The sequence below is a fragment of the Lasioglossum baleicum genome, chromosome 3 (genome assembly GCF_051020765.1).
Source record: "Lasioglossum baleicum chromosome 3, iyLasBale1, whole genome shotgun sequence".
NCBI lineage: Eukaryota > Metazoa > Arthropoda > Insecta > Hymenoptera > Halictidae > Lasioglossum > Lasioglossum baleicum.
The window spans coordinates 118140-135510 of NC_134931.1; the positions used below are offsets into that span (position 1 = coordinate 118140).

Sequence of the window (17371 nt, forward strand, 5' to 3'; positions counted from 1 at the left end):
ATCTAGGAAAAAATCCCGCAGATTTCAATGCATTTTCTGTCTCTAATAGACTTTTTTGACTTATGAGATGAGAAAAGCGCGCTGCGTTGAACCTTCCTCTTTCGAATGAGCCCTCACACAGCCCACAATTTGTTCTAATAGGGTCAATCAACGTCTGGGCGCAGATCCATGTTTCGACCCATTTTTCTAGTAGGATTCTAGTTATTTGCTAGATATTTGCTATTTACTAGAATCTTACTAGAAAAATGGGTCGAAACATGGATCTGCGCCCAGACGTTGATTGACCCTATTAGAACAAATTGTGGGCTGTGTGAGGGCTCATTCGAAAGAGGAAGGTTCAACGCAGGGGGCTCTGGTCATCCCATCAGCCAAAAAGACTTTTGGAGACAGAAAAATGCATTGAAATCTGCTGGTTTTTTTTCCTAGATGTTTACTCTACTTTGGACACTAATATTATTAGATATAAACATATTCTCGTTAACCTCATGACCAGAGCCCCCTGCGGTGAACCGTCCTCTTTCGAATGAGCCCTCACCCAGCCCAAAATTTGCTCAAATAAGGACACTAACTGAAAACCAGCAAACCCATATTTTCGACCCAAAATCTAGTAAGATTCTAGGTATTTTCTAGTTACAAATCGAGGGTAGACTACCCCCATAAGGGGGTAGTCTACCCTCGATTTGTAACTAGAAAGGAACTAGAATCTTACTAGAAAAATGGCTCGAAACATGGGTTTGCGCGCTGTCGGTTTTCGTCCTTATTTCAGAAAATTTTGGGCTGAGTGAGGGCTTATTCTAAAGAGGAAGGTTAAACACACTGCGCCCTGGTTACGAGGTTAACGAGATTATGTTTATAACTAATAATATGAGGGCCCAAAGTAGAGAAAAAATCTAGGAAAAAAAACCAGCACATTTCAATGCATTTTTCTGTCTCCGAAAGACTTTATGACTTATGAGATGACCAGGGCGCAGCGCGTTGAACCTTCCTCTTTAGAATGAGCCCTCACACAGCCCAAACTTTGCTCAAATAAGGACAAAAACCGACAGCGCGCAGACCCACTTTTTCGATCGAAAATCTGGTAAGATTCTAGTTATTTGCTAGATATTTGCTATTTACTAGGATCTCACTAGATTTTGGGTCCGAAAAAGTGGGTCTGCGCGCTGTCGGTTTTTGTCCTTATTTGAGCAAAGTTTGGGCTGTGTGAGGGCTCATTCTAAAGAGGAAGGTTCAACGCGCTGCGCCCTGGTCATCTCATAAGTCATAAAGTCTTTTGGAGACAGAAAAATGCATTGAAATCTGCTGGTTTTTTTTCCTAGATTTTTTCTCTACTTTGGACACTAATATTATTAGTTATAAACATAATCTCGTTAACCTCGTAACCAGGGCGCAGTGTGTTTAACCTTCCTCTTTAGAATAAGCCCTCACTCAGCCCAAAATTTTCTGAAATAAGGACGAAAACCGACAGCGCGCAAACCCATGTTTCGAGCCATTTTTCTAGTAAGATTCTAGTTCCTTTCTAGTTACAAACCTAAAATATTCCCTAGCTGACGGTACGATCAGGTCCGATTGTGTACGATTGTGTACGACAGCTGTGTACGATCAGAGATGGGATGAACTCGATGAACTGCTCATTCCGAATCACTTGTGATTCGATCACGTTCGTTCTAAATCACGGTGTTTTTTTACAGTGATTCGTGATTTTTCGTGATCGCTACTGATTGGTGGAGAGCATAGGAACATAACTGTTCTTGGTAACTCTATATAGAAGTCTATGTTCTCGGGACATTTTACATAACAAAAAATAAAAACAAAAATATAAGTTATATCGCATAAAGGCAAAAAGTATATTAAACAATGAAGAATATTGAATAAATTAATAATTAGTAATAACTGATGACTGTGAATTGTAAAAGAAAGTTCATTTAAGGAATGTTTTACATTGTGTGGTATATTGTATATATAAAAGATATACAAATGTATAAAAATTTAACACAAATATAGTACAGTTTAAATTGAAACAAAAATATAAAAAATTAGTAAATATATTTAGGGTTATATAAAAAAGTTAGGGTTAGGATCAAAGTCGTGATCGCGAAATAATCGAATTATCATATTGATTGCTGACCATTGCTGACGTTGCTGACCACTGCTGACATTGGCTGACATTTCCGTGCTCATCGATATTAGTGGATATTAGGTTAGTTTGCACACTTGATTTTCTTGATGGACGTTACGCTGATTCTCCTGACGTTCGTTTAAACGAATCGATACATTTGAAACAGGTATGGTTCTGACATTTATCGAAAGTTTCTCTTCGTGTTCTCATCTAGAATATCTTTGTTATCTGAAGGTTAGAAGTCGAATTTTACATTCGAGTACATGATTCACGGATCAACGTGAAGTGTCAATGTTATGCGCTTTACTTTCCTTTTTTAGTTTTGAAATATCTTGCGAGGAGGAGTCGATTACAATGGCAGAAGACTTTGGAAGAGAAACCCCGCCGATGTACACAGGAAACGAAGAAACAAAAACAGCTGGCCAGCCTCTCTCTGATTTTCTTTTGCAACTTGAAGATTATACTCCCACGGTAATAGAAAAGATGATTATAATCAATTCGTTTGTTCGTTAGGAATAGAAACACCCTGAACAATATGTGCCCGTTCTAGGTACCGGACGCTATCAGCGAACATTATTTACACACGGCTGGCTTCAACACCACAGACCCCAGAATGTAATATACGATTCATAAATATTGGAATTTGTTATTTAAATTGATTCGATAATAATAATAGTTTTATCGATTATAGAGTAAGACTGGTATCCTTGGCAGCGCAAAAATTCATCTCCGAAATAGCGAACGATGCTCTGCAGCATTGCAAGACCCGTGGAGCTAATCAGAACACAAAAACAAAAGGAAAGGATCGACGTTACACTCTGACCATGGAGGATCTCACACCGTCAGTCGCAGAATATGGCATTATAGTTAAAAAACCACACTATTTCGTTTGATTTTAGAGCTCTACATTCTTTATCTATACAAAGTTCGACGACCATGTCCGTCTAATCGATACAGCTTAAAGTTTGTGATAGGCTCGCGAGACTAACGAAAAGCCAAATACATTGCGTATCGTATCAGAAATCTGTCTTATAGTCTTCCTAATCGACCAACAGAAAAGTACAAGGCTAGAAGACGTCGTCGTTTCCCCATGGATTGTTCTCTGTTATTTTCTATATTAGAGAAACCGTTAGAACATCTCGAAGTTATTTAGCAAATCATTTTCTTTTTTTTGTCAAACTGATTTTCAATCGAGAATAAACGAATAAAAGACTGAATGAGAAGACCCGAAAATTCTTGAATTTCTCTTGGAAATTGTGACACTACTATTCAATTATAAATAAGCGAATACATAGACGGGTAAATAAAGACAAGAGATACAGTACATATATACTATATACATATATATATATATATACGTATGATAAGCTCCCCTTGTTTCTTGCTATATATATATATAGGGCAGCGGCCTCTCGGCAGGTATTTTACTAGGAAAACGCAACTGGCAAAAGAAACGGAGTCAGGTCGGGAAGGGAAAAAAGTACGTATAAATACCTATACTTGTACATATCGGATCAAATACCAGATATGAGAATAATATTGTATAATTTGTTTGGCCGACGATTGCCGACGATGGCTAGAAAAAAATCTGAGCAGCATTCCCTCTGATTCTGTGCTGATTCTGATTCCCTCTAGTGACTTTCGATTGCTTCAGGTGCAGCGAGAGTGCACGAGAGTGTGTTCGCATGCGCTCCGTTCCCCCAAAAAAAAACCATCAGCCATATTGGTGTGTTGTATCGCTATCCTCAGTAATTTCGAAGATCAGTGAGGTATTTTTGCGATTTATTGCTTCTTTTCTCTTGGTATTGGTATCTCCGCGAAGAATTAGGGTCGCCGATTCTCGATTCGCTGTTAACGGATCGCCGTCCGCGAATTTTCGTGACATTTGCGAGCGAGAAAAATGTTTGGTTAACGTTGCCACCTGGGCTCACGGAAATCGGCCTGTTTAGGAGCATGTCGTATAAATAAATGCGAACTATTTCCATCTAACCGAATATCTGTGTCGATCAGTACTAATATCTTTTCCAGCGAGTGTTTCTCGTGGCATCGCCGTGCGTTCGAACATTGAATCGATTCCGGAAAGAATCACAGCCTTCGGCGAAAGAGCATTTTGGCCGACTGTCTCTGTCGTGCTCTCTTACTTTCGCCTTTACTTTTACTGGGCTGTTTTGCTCGTCCCGACTATTTCTCTCTCGAATGGAAAGTTTTCTTCGTCGTTGCTATCGACGTCGACGTACCAAGCACATGGGTTGTCCGATTTTCATTGAGCAACAGGTACAAGTGGACGCAACTTGTCCTCGGACGCATCGTCGTACTACCTTCCGTGGTTGTTTGCGCGTACATCTGCTAGAGAAATATCGTTTTCCTATCTCACGTTCGTTCCTAACAAGATCTTTTCTTTTTTTTCAGCTCATAGCCCATCATGACGGATTCTATGAAATTTGGTCCAGAATGGTTTGTAATCTTTATCGACGATCGCTCGTTCCTTTTCGCTTTTCACTCGAATATACGTTTTTCTCTCTACAACCTTTTGTTTTATTACTTTTCTATAGGTTGCGCAATCTGTCCGCAGACAGTTGTAATAACGGCGGAGGCGGCGGAGGTACTACAAGCTTAACTACTCCACGTTATCAATTAGCGGAACATAGATACGGAAGAGAAGAGATGTTGATTTTGTTCGATCGTAATTGTAAGCCACCCGAATCATTGACAAATTTCTCAACGTTGTATATCGAGAAAACTCAACTTCCCTTGGCTCTTATACAAATGACAGAAGACGAAACGGTAATTACCGAGATATACTTTTATATTCGACGCATTTCTGACTGAAAGAGGAATTTCACTCGAAAGATACTAATGTTCCCAATGTACCTTTGTATTTGCCCATCGATCGTACACGATATTTCATTACTGTCGTTTAACAATTGTACATTCTTATCGCATCCTATATTGGGAACTGCCTCGCGAACTTAGTTTGTATCTATAAATATAACACACTGGAGCCCTTGTGCCAGTTCTTTGTAGCACTATCCTACCTACCGTCGTGTACTTTACATAATCATGACTGTTTAGTGTTATCATCCGATATTTACGCTGCACACTTTTTACCTGCATTCAGAGATTTTATTTGTCAAAAATGTTGATCGATCGATCTTATTAGATTTTCCTTGAAAATTGTAATCTTTTTGGGCGTATTTTTTCAGCGAATGTGGAACGGAGGGATAACCAATGTCGGTGGTCAAGGAAGGGGTGGAAGCGTAGATCGCGGAGGGCGTGGAAAAAGTGGTAGAGGAAGCTTGTATTCGTCCCATTACTCCCGAGGCGTTGGTTTCGACGATTCAGGAGATGGTAGAAGAATCGACAGTATGCCATTTCCGGTACGTAACTTTTGCCGTGTTCTAGAAACTGGTTCGAAAAGGCAAGAGCGTAGCCACTTCATTAAATAGGGCATGCGTGTTTCGTCTATCCAGGGAAGAAACCGGCCATTCGATAGATCTCAGAGCGAACGCGGATGGTCGGAAAGAAACGGGGCCTCGGATCCGGTCGAGTGGAACGGCTCTACTAGTCCTAGAAAGGAACTAAGTCGCGGGCCTGGCGGTAGTTCCGTCGTGGAGGGTAATTGGCGGCGTCATCGTGGCGCTGGTACAGAAGACGACGATGGCTGGCGTAAATGGGGTTAGTGCGAGAGCCCCGTGCACAGAGCCCGCTCGCTAATTCGCGCTAATAAACGGCAACGTTATCGCTCTGTTAAATTGTCGTTATCAGGTAGAAGCAGTTGGCGCGAAGGAGGAAGTATGGACAGGGATAGATTAGATCGAAACGAAGGAGACGGAGAGGAAGGTGTGACCAAAGGTGGGAGATTCGAGCATCGTGGGAATCACAGAACCTCGCACGATCTAAGCCATCATCCGCCTGCCCGTACTGCTCGCACCTGGGAGTCGAATCATCACGATATCAATCACGATAACCTTCCCGAATGGTACAGTTTTTGCTCGATCGGAGTCGCACTAAATCCATCACTCATGTAGATGCGCGATCACTATGTAAGAAACTGTATTGCAGGGCCACCGAAAATCCCAGTGAAAGTGGAGGTAGTTTCGACGCATCCGGCGCGTTCCATGGTGGGATATATTCGGACGACGACGAGGACGGAGTGATAAGTGCGGGTGGTACTCAGGAATCGAGGACTCGACGTGTATCGGAGGGTAGTACAACGAAACCTAGTGGAAAGCATTTATCTTACAGCTCGTCCCAGGGACAGCCTCTGAACCGCGGACCACCCAGCAGCACCACCAGTACAATTAGTACAATCAATAAAGATAGACAGAAATCTTTGCACCCGCTCGACCCCAAAGACAAGGCCGTCGAAAAAGAGAGGAGAAGCAATTCTCCGTCATCGACGAAACCGCCGATTTCGCCTACGGACAGTGTGGCCACGAAGACTTTGACATCGACGTCGTTATCGATATCTGCGTCGGCATCGGTATCGGCGTTGGCATCGGCGTCGGCGTCGTCATCGGCATCGACGTCGACGTCGACGTTGACATCGGCGCCGGCGCCGACGTCGGCGTCGTCGCCGCCCGAAAGCGTACAAAAAAGGAGCAACGCGACGGTAAAGGCAAAGGGAAAGGCAGCGGCCACGGAAGAGGCCGAAATCGGCAAACCGATGTCCGTCGATTGTTCGGGGAACAATAAAAATAAATCTCCAAGTAAAACGCAAACTAGGGAGGAGATAAAGGTTCAAACGGAGATAAAGGTGGACCACCCGATTTCAGTTGCGAAGAGACAGCAACAGATTCCGTTGCAAACGGAACCTCAGAAGGGCATCGTCGTGCACGGCACGGGAACGGAGGAGACCCGACAGAAAGGTGACGACGACTTGGATAGAATGAAAGAAGAGGCGGACGCGTTAGTGGCGAAATTAATGGCGGACGAAGAAAGTCATAGGGAGAAAACTACTGCCAGTGTACCGCCGTCTATTGGTAACCAACCTTCTACAGTTCCATCGACCAATGGACAGGAGAAATGGTTTTACCGTGATCCACAGGGCGAAGTTCAGGGTCCGTTCTTAGCAAGCGAAATGGCGGAATGGTGTAAAGCCGGTTACTTCAACGCTGGATTGATGGTAAGGAGAACCTGCGACGAGCGGTACACGACTTTAGGGGAGTTGATGAAGATTTGTGGTAGAATACCGTTTACCCCAGGACCTCCTATTCCTCCCTTGAAGGTATGGTTGATCGATTTGTCCTTTTTGTCGTTGCTTTGGTAGTATCGAGCCCGTATTTCGTTCTTCACTCGTTCCGGCTACCTTTTTTCCAGTTGACGGATCAAGGGATTCCCACGGTTTCCAGCACGGTACCTGCCGGTTTGCCCACTTTACCAAAGACTGGTATGGAAGACCCGCTTCTTTTACTTCAATACCAGCATATGCGGCTACTGCAGAATCAGCAGCTGCTCCTCAGCCAAATGCGTACGTCCGCTATAGCGAAGCTCTCCCAATCCAAGCACTGGGCCACCTTGAGTCCCGTCGAACAGAACCAATTGATTTATCAGTATGTTATCCAAGACTCCGATATACCGGAAGTCCCGACGATCTCCACCCCTCCGTTTGTACCTCATTTGCCGTCTCAGACATCGAATCCTGTTATGCAACTTTTCTCACAGATGCAACAGGTTTGTGGAAGATCGAATATGTATATCTATACGCCGCGTTCGCCCGCCTGTTTCCAACAGCGGTGTTGTTTCCTCGCCATTTTATTAATTTGATCGCATCAACGTTCACAGGCGAAACTTCAACCAGACGCTACTCATCTAACGTCGAATCCTCATTCTACCACAGCAACCCATCCTCCGACAGTAGATCCCATACAGCAGCTGATACAACAGATGGGTGGAATGCAGAATATACCTGGAATGCAGCAGACGAATGCAGCAACGACACCCCCGACGCAGCAAGACAATCCTATAAAATCGTTGTTACGTCAACTGAACGTCAATGCGAACGGCCATCCGCAGACGACCCACATGGACACCGTTTGGCCGCAGCCTCCGCCTCAAATTACTCCACAATTTAACGCGCAGAATTGGTTAGCACAGGTACACGCTGAAACGATTCGATTATCTTTAATGATTAAACTAGAAACACCACCTCGAGGAAATCTTGGGTGAAACATTTCGTCGGAAAAACGTTAAGTTCAAGTTGTGTTTCGTAGGTCGGACCGATACCCGCAGTACCGCCTGGCCAAATGCCTACCTCTTTATGGGATCTACATACGAAAGAAATAAAGACTGAGCAGCAGATATTGGTTAGTAAACAGTAAACAGTAAACGGTAAACGGTAACACACAGTATATACGGTATACACCGTAAACGAGTAAACGATCGGAAAAGGATTAATCCATTCTTGACGGGACACAGATTCCCAAAGATCATGAAAAATATTGAATCGCTTTTCAGGAAGAACAGAATCTTAGGCTGCAGGAAGACAGGAAGAAAGAAGAGCTGCGGAAGCAAGAGGAATTGCAGCGACAGGCCGAAGAGGAGGTCGAGAAGAAGAAGAAGGAAGAGCAGGTCAGACAAGCGGAGGAAGCGAAACGAAAAGACGAGGAAAGGAAACGGAAGGAGGAGGAGAAAAAGAGGAAAGACGAGGAGAAACGCAAGCTAGAGGAGGAGCGTAAAAAGAAGGAGGAAAAGAAGCGGAAGGAGGAAGAGAAGAAGCGAGAAGAGAAGAAACGTAAAGAGGAGGAGAAGAAACGAGAGGAGAAAAGGAAACAGGAGGAGCAGAATCTAAAGAAAAAACAAGAGGAAGAGAAGAGGAAGAAAGAGGAGATGAAGAAGCAGGAAGAGAAGCAGAAAAAGGAGGACGAGAAGAGGAAAAAATTGGAGGAGGAACAACGAAAGCAGGAGGAAGACAGAATGCGGTATGTGCGAAACGTGCGGAACGGGAGCGAATCGAACTAATTTGTTACGAAAAATCTGTTATCGTAGGAAAGAAGCGAACGCGCGCAAGCAGGCGGAAGCGGAAGAGCAGGCCCGGCGAGCGGAACAGAGGCGACGGGAAGCGGAGGCGCTCCGAAAGTTGCAAGAAAGAAGTAAAGCGCCGTGGGCACAGGCACCTCGCGCCCCACCCCCTCCCACGCCCATTAATTCGTTCGCCGAAATCCAAAGACTCGAGCGGGAGAAGAAAGTTGTGCGCGCAAACATTATCTAAGTCTAAACACCGTAGCTCGGGAATCGTGCGAACAAACCGGTAACATTACGATATCGATATATTGCAGGAGGAGCAACGGTTACAACAAATGATGCAGCAGCAGCTGGCGCAGCAGAAGGCCATGGAAGCGGCTCAGGAAGCCTCGGCTGCCGATTCGTCGAAAAGATTGCAGTTTAAGTGGGCAGAGAAGGCCACAGCCTCGACGAAACCGCTGCAGGTCAAGAGCCTCGCGCAGATACAGCAAGAGGAGCAGGAGCGCATCGCCAAGGTAAAGGTACCTATGCATCCTCCAATACTGCCGTGACACGCAATCGCGTCGGTCGTTACGTAACACGGTAATCGCGTATAATTCGCGTATAGTTCGCCTATAATCGTTATAATATACGTGTGTATGAACGGTGACAATCTTTCAGCAGCAAGAAAGGGAGCGGCAAGAAAAGGCTGGTCAAAAGGAATCTACGAACGTGCTACAAACTGCCGGAATCTGGGGCACCGCTTCGCAGTGTTTGAACTGGGCGAATTCGAGCGCGTCCAGCGGCAGCCAAGCATGGTCGAACAATACCGGCAGCACCAGCGGTTTCTGGGACGATCCGCCGGCACCCACCAAAGCCACCGCTATAGCCAAGCAACCGGCGAAGCAATCCGCCACCGTTAAATCGCCCTCTAGCAATCAAACGTTGCAAGCCAACAAGCCGAACAAGAGTAAAAATAAGAGGGAAGAGGAATTAGTGAAGAAATTGTTTGAACAGAACACTGCCAAGGTAGACGATTTCACTCAATGGTGCAACAAGGCACTGAGTGGTTTACAGGTGTCTGTGGACAGTAAGTCGTTGGATCACATTATTCGAGACTGTGCGTAGTTCTGGATCAATGTTCCTCCGCCATGTATCGCTTGTTTTTTCTTTTAGTACCCACGTTCGTCGGATTTCTGCGAGACATCGAGTCCGCGTACGAAGTCAAGGAATACGTTCGAGACTACCTCGGTGATAATAAACAGAGTTCCGAGTTCGCTAAGCAATTTCTGGACAAACGCAGTAAATGGCGATCGGCTCAACGACCGCAAGCGCAGGCGGACGATCTCTGCAAACCAGCGCCTGCCATTAATCCAAACGCGCCCACGGAGTTTCAGGAAGTGAAGGTACGTCGACAAGACAAACGTCGCGCCGCCGAGTAGATTCGGAAGCATCGTATCATATACGATTTTCTTTTTTTCAGGGGAAATCGAAGAAACCGAAGAAGGGAAAAATGTACAGAGTCGATAATAAAATTCTCGGGTTCAGCGTGACCGCAGCGCCCGACCGTATCAACGTTGGTGCCCGCGACTACGGCGAAGGTGTGTGAATCGTTTCCGGAACCGTTTGTCGACCCCTCACACCCACGGATATTCGCGACGCTTGGCCCGTTACAACTATGGTTCGTTATTTATTTATTGTAGATGCCAAATGACAGTTCTAAGGAACCCGTTACGAGTACTTTATTAAAACAAACAAACAAAAAGCAATATCGAATACACATACTTACATACATAATATATATATATATATATATATATATATATATATATAAATATATGTATTAAGATTTCTTTTTCTATGGTTAACGCAAGGATAATCTTTGGTACCCACATTTGTATCCTTTCACTCTGTGGGTTAATGAGAGCCTTAGACACACCGATTCCCGTAGCATGGCATTATTCCCTTCTTGAGAATCACCTAACTGAACAACTAAATACTCGAACGAGAAAAGGAAAGTGAACTTCTATTGTACATATAATTTACTCTACTTCGAAGAGCAAATATATAGGCGAATGACATTCACTGATAGAGAACGCGCGCAAACATTTTCTCCGGGACGTTTCGTCGTCGTTGGCCGTAGATAAAAAGGATCAGTGCCGATCGATAACAATTCGTGTACATGTGGAGGAACGTTGCAGTTAAGAAAGCAATAACGTGTGCTCGCAAAGCCAGAAAGATACGGACGGTAACGCGAAAGAGAGAAAGTGAGAGAGAGAGAGAGGGGGGGAGAGATTTTGATAAATGAAAAATTTTGACTGACCGACTAAACGACGATTGTATTTATATATTGGAACGAATCGAACGATTGTACTTATATGGAAGCGATATCGCGAGGGAAACGAGAGTCCCTCTAATAACTTCTGAACGCTTTTCGATACACTGACGTCAAGGAAAAGTTACAAAAGGAACAAAACATTCATACTAATGATATTACTTGCATGTGTACGATTTATAGAGAAAAAGGAGAAGTCGCTGGAAAAGCGAGGTGAAACGTAAATGGCGGGTGGACTCATCTTCCCCTGTTAACAAGTGTTGTCGAGGACACTTTCCGAGGACGGTTCGATTGCTGCGTGTGCCTGCGTGTGGATCTCGCTATCTCGACGACACACCTCTGTTTTCCTTGATGAACGTTGGTTTGGTCTATCGAAGGAAAAGGAGTACCTCGTTATTCTCTTTCGTTTCGAAAAGTTTCATTTGTACGCGTACCGTTTCACGGGGAGGGGAGGGGGGATATTTCCTCCTAATGAATGGTGGAAAAGCGAGGTTTCGGTACGAGACATATATCCAGAGACACACGCCGACCTTTTCTTTTCTCTTGTTTTCTCTCTTGTTTGACTTTTCCGAGTCGGATAGAGAACTGTCAGAAATTGAAGAGAATTGGCAGAAATACTCTGTTTTTGTATGCTTAGCGGGTCGAGTATTATCGACAGATCGGGCCGCTCTTAATAATTATAATGGTTGTTGATTAAGGTTCCTTGATCTTCTCTTAGCACGCGAAAATGGCGGCTACATCCTTTAGGAGGAGATCATAGACCCTTGAGTGAAAGATTTATGTATAAATAGATAAATGTACAGTAATACAATGATAATTAATTAGGCAGAAAAGAAATCATTGACATTGTATTAATATTATTATTATTATTATTGTATCTAACGTACAACATAATAAAAATAAATATTATATTTTCAACGTAGCCTTTTTATTTGTTTTTTCTTTTTTTCAATATCAAAATTTTATGTATATTATATTTCGAACTGGTGTGATATTAACGAGAATGGAGCTGAATCTATCAACTATGAGCTATGAACTATGAACCTACGAACTGAATTTGCGAACAACCGTTTATTACAGAGACGAATTGTAAATCAGAGCCATACATTCGGTGCACACAGGAAAAGACACGCGACGAATTTGTATCACGGTATCTCTGGTGCATTAAGTTTAAAATACTATAATGTAGATTATGTTATATAAATAAACGAGCAGACGTGTCACGATCTGTAAATGCGAGCAATTCCTACACGTAATATATAGGTATTTTTTAATGTCCGACGATGCAATATATTTTACATGTGAACGAGCATTGCGCGACTCTGCTATAACTGTGAATTGTTAACGGATATTATAGGTACGGACACGCCGATATAAGTACGCATACGATGTTACAACTATCATAATAAAAGGAATCTCTTTAAAAATACATGAACGAAACGTATGAGACGATTTTCACGTACAGTGTGACTGAACTGCGTTTGTGATATATATGATACATGATACATGATACACAGGAAAGAAACAATAAAACAACTGCTTTTTATCGACTCGATTTTCGCTAACAATTGTATTTGTACTTTAGACACTGTGCTTTTTGGTTTCGAATACATATGCATAAAGGTATAAAAAAAAAGGTTCAAGATTTATGTTAGCGTGATGATTTCATCGTTGAAATGCTTGTTGGCGCCAAGAGAACTTGTCAGATCTCTGTGTTGATTTCTCAGAAAGAAATCGCTAATCTTCTTTTCCATCCCCGTGGACGTTAACGTGAGCGTGTATAACGTTCATATCTGTGTAATCTTTCGCGATATCGATGTACTGAAAGCATTCGATCGTTAGTAGAAACAAAAACCTCTAACGGAGTACCAATCGAAACTGTATACTGTATACTGTATAGTTTAGACTCGGACTTTACGGCACCTACCTTTCTTGGTACGAGAAATTCAAAAATTTGTATAATAATATAGCATAACGACACAACCAACAGATATGCTAATACCCCGCTACGAACATAGTTTGCCAATTGTTCGCCTAGAGTCTTTCTTCGTTCTTGCCTTGCTAAATTGTATACTATCTCAGTCCTTTTAGTTATATTAAACCAGTTGTAAAACAGACTTATTCTTCGATTAGCTTCGAAAAGGCATCTGGTATTATCTTTCTTATAATTTTTTATGGCAGTCTCCAGCCCTTCTATCAGGGCAGACACAGTGGGTTCGACTAAATAAATTAAATCGGAAGGTAATACTTCCGGTATGCCACCCACTTTCGTCGAGACTACTTGCAATCTGGAAACGACGACAATGAAATCGAAAGCTAGGTTGTTTACAGTTTACAGCTAAAGTTTCCGAGCGTCTAGTCTAGTCCAGTGTATGGTACACAATACATAGTTAGCACAATTGAAATTTACCCGCACGAGGCAGCCTCGACGATCGCCATGCAGTAGGCCTCCGTCAGACTAGTGTTTAGAAAGATATGACCCTTGTTTAGCACATGCCTGATCTCGGAATGCTCCAAGCTGCCCAACAATGTCACTCTGTGCTGCAACAAGTTTCTTTCCCGCACCTCTTCGATCAGCCATCTTTTCGGACCGTCTCCGGCGATCAAAAACTGCACATCCTCGTGCCGACTACAAATATCGGGTATAATGCGAGCTAATAAATCGACGCCTTTGCGATACACTAGTCGCGACACTATGACTATCGTGACTACAATTAACAACGGAAAGGAGCATTAGTAATGCTGCGTTATTTTCTGCGTACGTCGAGGCCTACGGCTCTTCGATTCTAAACACATTTTACGCCATCATCTCTGTTTCGAAACTTACTAAAATTATTGTCCCGTTTGCTAACGTCCGGCATAAATAATGTGGTGTCCACCGCGTTGGGTATCACAAAAATCTTCTCCTTTGGAACCTTGGCTCTTAGTACCGTGTTCTCTTTACCCGTATGCGACACGCATATGCAGTGATCGCAGTCGGCTAGGGATATCTCTAAAAACTTATTTGTCAAGACCGCGGAGGCATCGGCGAAACCGAACAGCGAATGATCCGTAAAAATCGTCTGAAATTTTCAATACGGTTACTTTAATTATATCGCACGATCCCTTTCCCTTTGGTTGATCTCGCGTCGGGGCTCACTTTCAATCCCATCAGTCGACCGATCAGCATTCCTTCGTGGGCAAGAGCGGAAAACGCCGAATGGCTGTGCACTATTTGAATCTGCTCCCTTACAAAGATATATCTGATAAGTGGAATCGAGCAGATCATAGTTGGAAGAACGCATTGATTATAAAAAACCTTCACTGGTATATAGTACACCTTGAAAAAGAACCATTTAGTTACAAGACAAGATAGATATGATTTTTTAGGGAGCGGAAACAAGCATAATACATACTTTCAGACCGTTGGTCATGTATCGTACTCCGATTCTGTCTCCGTACGAATGGGTGAGCACCACCACTTTGTGTCCCTGACCCAATAAGCACTGGGACAGATTGAAAATGTGCTCCTCGACCCCACCCATGTTGGGATAAAAGAAGTCGGAGACCATGCTGCGAAAGATTAACGTAAACGAGCATTGAATTTTTTCCCCCCAGTTTTCTCTAGAAATTTCATTCATAAATTACCAACCATATCTTATGCTTCACGGTGCTCATCTTCGTGTTTAATCAACAGCATGACTTATGTAAGCTATGTAACACGTGTCACCTATTTCGTTTGTCTCAAAGTCCCTCCAAAATCTGACATACGCTACAGCACGTTTACGCGCGCGATAATCCATGATCATCGATGAACTTGTCATTTTATGGATTTCTCGAATTAATTGCACGTACAACCGTCTCGCCACAATTCTTCATATTTCTACATTAGTAAGAAAAATTGCAGTTCGAAGAACGTCTCTCTCTCGCCAGCAAGAACTTAGAAAAGGTTAGATGGTGTGCTTACGTTTGCACGATGAGGTCTATCTCATTTTCTTGAATAAAACGAGCGCGGGTGAGATCTTCATTGTTATTTCTTCTTTTTAATGGTACCGACATCGATAAATTCACCACACAGTCACGCCGAAAAGCGCAAGAAATAAAATTGATCGGAATCAGCTGTTTTGAATAGGTCCGTTCCGTGCAAATCAGTGCAAATAGGGCAGGGCAGCGATATATTTAAGTCGAACTGGATTCGATATTCGATTCAATTCGACTCGATTCAACCCATCGAGAAAATTACCCTGCCCTGATAACCAAATTCTCGATTTTTGCCTGGGATTCTCCGCGCGTATTAGTAGCTATTTTTGCCGTCTAATAGCGGAGGCACCGACGAGATACTGTTAAAGACTGCCAGCCTTACGGGAGTTGGCGGGACTCGAATTTTTCGGTGTTCTCTTACGCCCTCTAGGATATATTCTGACTGGAGTGAGAAACAGGAGGCCAACGACGGCATTTCGTCGGTGCAGAAGACACACTGTATTGGTATCGTGTTAGCAACGCGCCCGCGCGCTACACTCACCAGCGTACCTTTACTATATCCGTGTGCGCTGCTTGTGCGAGCCACAATCTATTTTTAGAACTTGCCATGTTGCCATGCTTTACGGCTTACGGAAACGAAACTGAAATTCGACTGTCGAGCCGTCGAGCGTATGAATCGCAATCTGGAGCTAGCCTTCGGGTCCCCATGCAGCGAGGATTTTTTTTTTATTTTTATTTTTCATTACTTTTTTAATTACATTTTTTAACCTTCCAAAAAATTAAAAATGTTAAAACTATGTTCAAAATATGTATTCATTTTAAATAGAAACGTTTTGTTACTGTCATAATTGCATTAATAAAAATTGGTATATGAGAACACGTTGATGGTATTTATTTGGACTGATTGGAGAATACGAAAATGCAGGAAGTATTTTTTAGTTTATGAAACAATTTGTAGATTTATTAGTTGTCAAACAAATAATAAAATAAATTGTATAATATATATAAATTGATTTTATACTAGCATACACAAGTTTATTTGATCTTCTGTCTTCCTATAATAAAAAAACACAGTCATAACTATAATTATAATAGAATTTCATAAAATATTGAGGTTATTGCAAACTCATCTTTTTTCGCGATGATGCTCTAATTTTATTGCTTCTCTCGAATGTCCATTTCCTTCCGAGACAGTGCGTTTCTAAGTGTAAATAAAAAATGTTGATATAAAATGTATCATAATTAAACTACAATTATTCTAATAACGTAGAATGTAGTACATATTAAGTTTTAATTACCAGGATTTTCTTCTTCGACGTTAAGCACCCTTTACTGCTTCTCGTAATTTACGTATATGGACATTAGGGTGGACCTTATTTTTCGACCATGAAATTTTTTTGTCCCGTAAACCAGAATTGTAACAAATGTTGAGAAAATGATCTGGAAAAATTTTGGGGCCGATTGGATCATGGGAAAATGAGGCGCAGCAAATTTGAAAATTTTGAATTTTTTAAATCTTTACATAAATAGACGTTATGATATATCGTTGAATTTGTCTTTTTTCTCTTTAAGAATCCGTATGTAGCATAAACAGTTGTTGATAGAAAAAACATCCGTGACTTTGAAAACTTGAAATAATTACTTTGAAAAAAAATTTTTTCTCTGATACTATATCCACCTCCTTATATACTACAACTTTTGTTTGAAGAGTTTTTTTATATATACATAACTGACAGAGATATTAAGGGGTGTAATTTGCATTATTCGGAAGCATACAACTGCGCATATAGCTATTTTCATAGCTACATGCTGCCGAATAATGAAAATTACGCCTCGTAATCGAAAAAATAGGACTTTTGAGGCAGATAGCGCCCTAGATCGATGTTTTATCTAGCGTTTTTGACTAGTGAAAAACCCCGTGTTTGTATTATCGAGAAATGAGTAAATGAATATCTTGCAATCCTGGAAGTCTCTCTACTACCTTAACTAAATTCATTAATACGCTCCAATCTACAAAA

The 17371-nt window shown here is 42.3% G+C and overlaps 3 protein-coding genes across 11 annotated transcripts; 2 read left to right on the forward strand and 1 right to left on the reverse strand.

The window, feature by feature from the left end:
- The first annotated feature begins 1622 nt into the window (after window positions 1–1622).
- Window positions 1623–3139, forward strand: LOC143221776 (transcription initiation factor TFIID subunit 10). 2 transcript variants are annotated; one of them, XM_076447278.1, is made up of 4 exons: window positions 1623–2197; window positions 2437–2587; window positions 2667–2731; window positions 2808–3139. In XM_076447278.1, the coding sequence occupies exons 2-4, from the start codon at window positions 2471–2473 to the stop codon at window positions 3007–3009; spliced, it is 384 nt and encodes a 127-aa protein (XP_076303393.1). In that variant the 5' UTR covers window positions 1623–2197; window positions 2437–2470; the 3' UTR covers window positions 3010–3139. The 2 variants fall into 2 exon arrangements, with proteins under 2 accessions (XP_076303393.1, XP_076303392.1); XM_076447277.1 differs by having other exon boundaries at window positions 1624–2282.
- Window positions 3140–3775: 636 nt separating this feature from the next.
- LOC143221773 (GIGYF family protein Gyf) lies at window positions 3776–10739 on the forward strand. Of its 7 annotated transcripts, none has more exons than XM_076447266.1 (16): window positions 3776–3885; window positions 4526–4570; window positions 4669–4900; window positions 5320–5493; window positions 5563–5791; window positions 5882–6095; window positions 6179–7343; window positions 7436–7789; window positions 7901–8212; window positions 8329–8421; window positions 8573–9036; window positions 9104–9305; window positions 9394–9600; window positions 9740–10148; window positions 10235–10464; window positions 10542–10739. In XM_076447266.1, the coding sequence occupies exons 2-16, from the start codon at window positions 4539–4541 to the stop codon at window positions 10665–10667; spliced, it is 4443 nt and encodes a 1480-aa protein (XP_076303381.1). In that variant the 5' UTR covers window positions 3776–3885; window positions 4526–4538; the 3' UTR covers window positions 10668–10739. The 7 variants fall into 7 exon arrangements, with proteins under 7 accessions (XP_076303381.1, XP_076303383.1, XP_076303384.1 ...); XM_076447268.1 differs by having other exon boundaries at window positions 9743–10148; XM_076447269.1 differs by having other exon boundaries at window positions 9394–9594.
- Window positions 10740–12239: 1500 nt separating this feature from the next.
- Window positions 12240–15718, reverse strand: Pig-a (phosphatidylinositol glycan anchor biosynthesis class A). 2 transcript variants are annotated; one of them, XM_076447276.1, is made up of 8 exons: window positions 15340–15717; window positions 15025–15255; window positions 14789–14945; window positions 14533–14712; window positions 14221–14455; window positions 13804–14101; window positions 13321–13681; window positions 12240–13214 (listed from the first exon to the last, which is right to left on the reverse strand). In XM_076447276.1, exons 2-8 carry the CDS (start codon window positions 15048–15050, stop codon window positions 13131–13133), a joined length of 1341 nt encoding a protein of 446 aa, XP_076303391.1. In that variant the 5' UTR covers window positions 15051–15255; window positions 15340–15717; the 3' UTR covers window positions 12240–13130. The 2 variants fall into 2 exon arrangements, with proteins under 2 accessions (XP_076303391.1, XP_076303388.1); XM_076447273.1 differs by having other exon boundaries at window positions 12240–13681; window positions 15340–15718.
- Between the last annotated feature and the right edge of the window lie 1653 nt (window positions 15719–17371).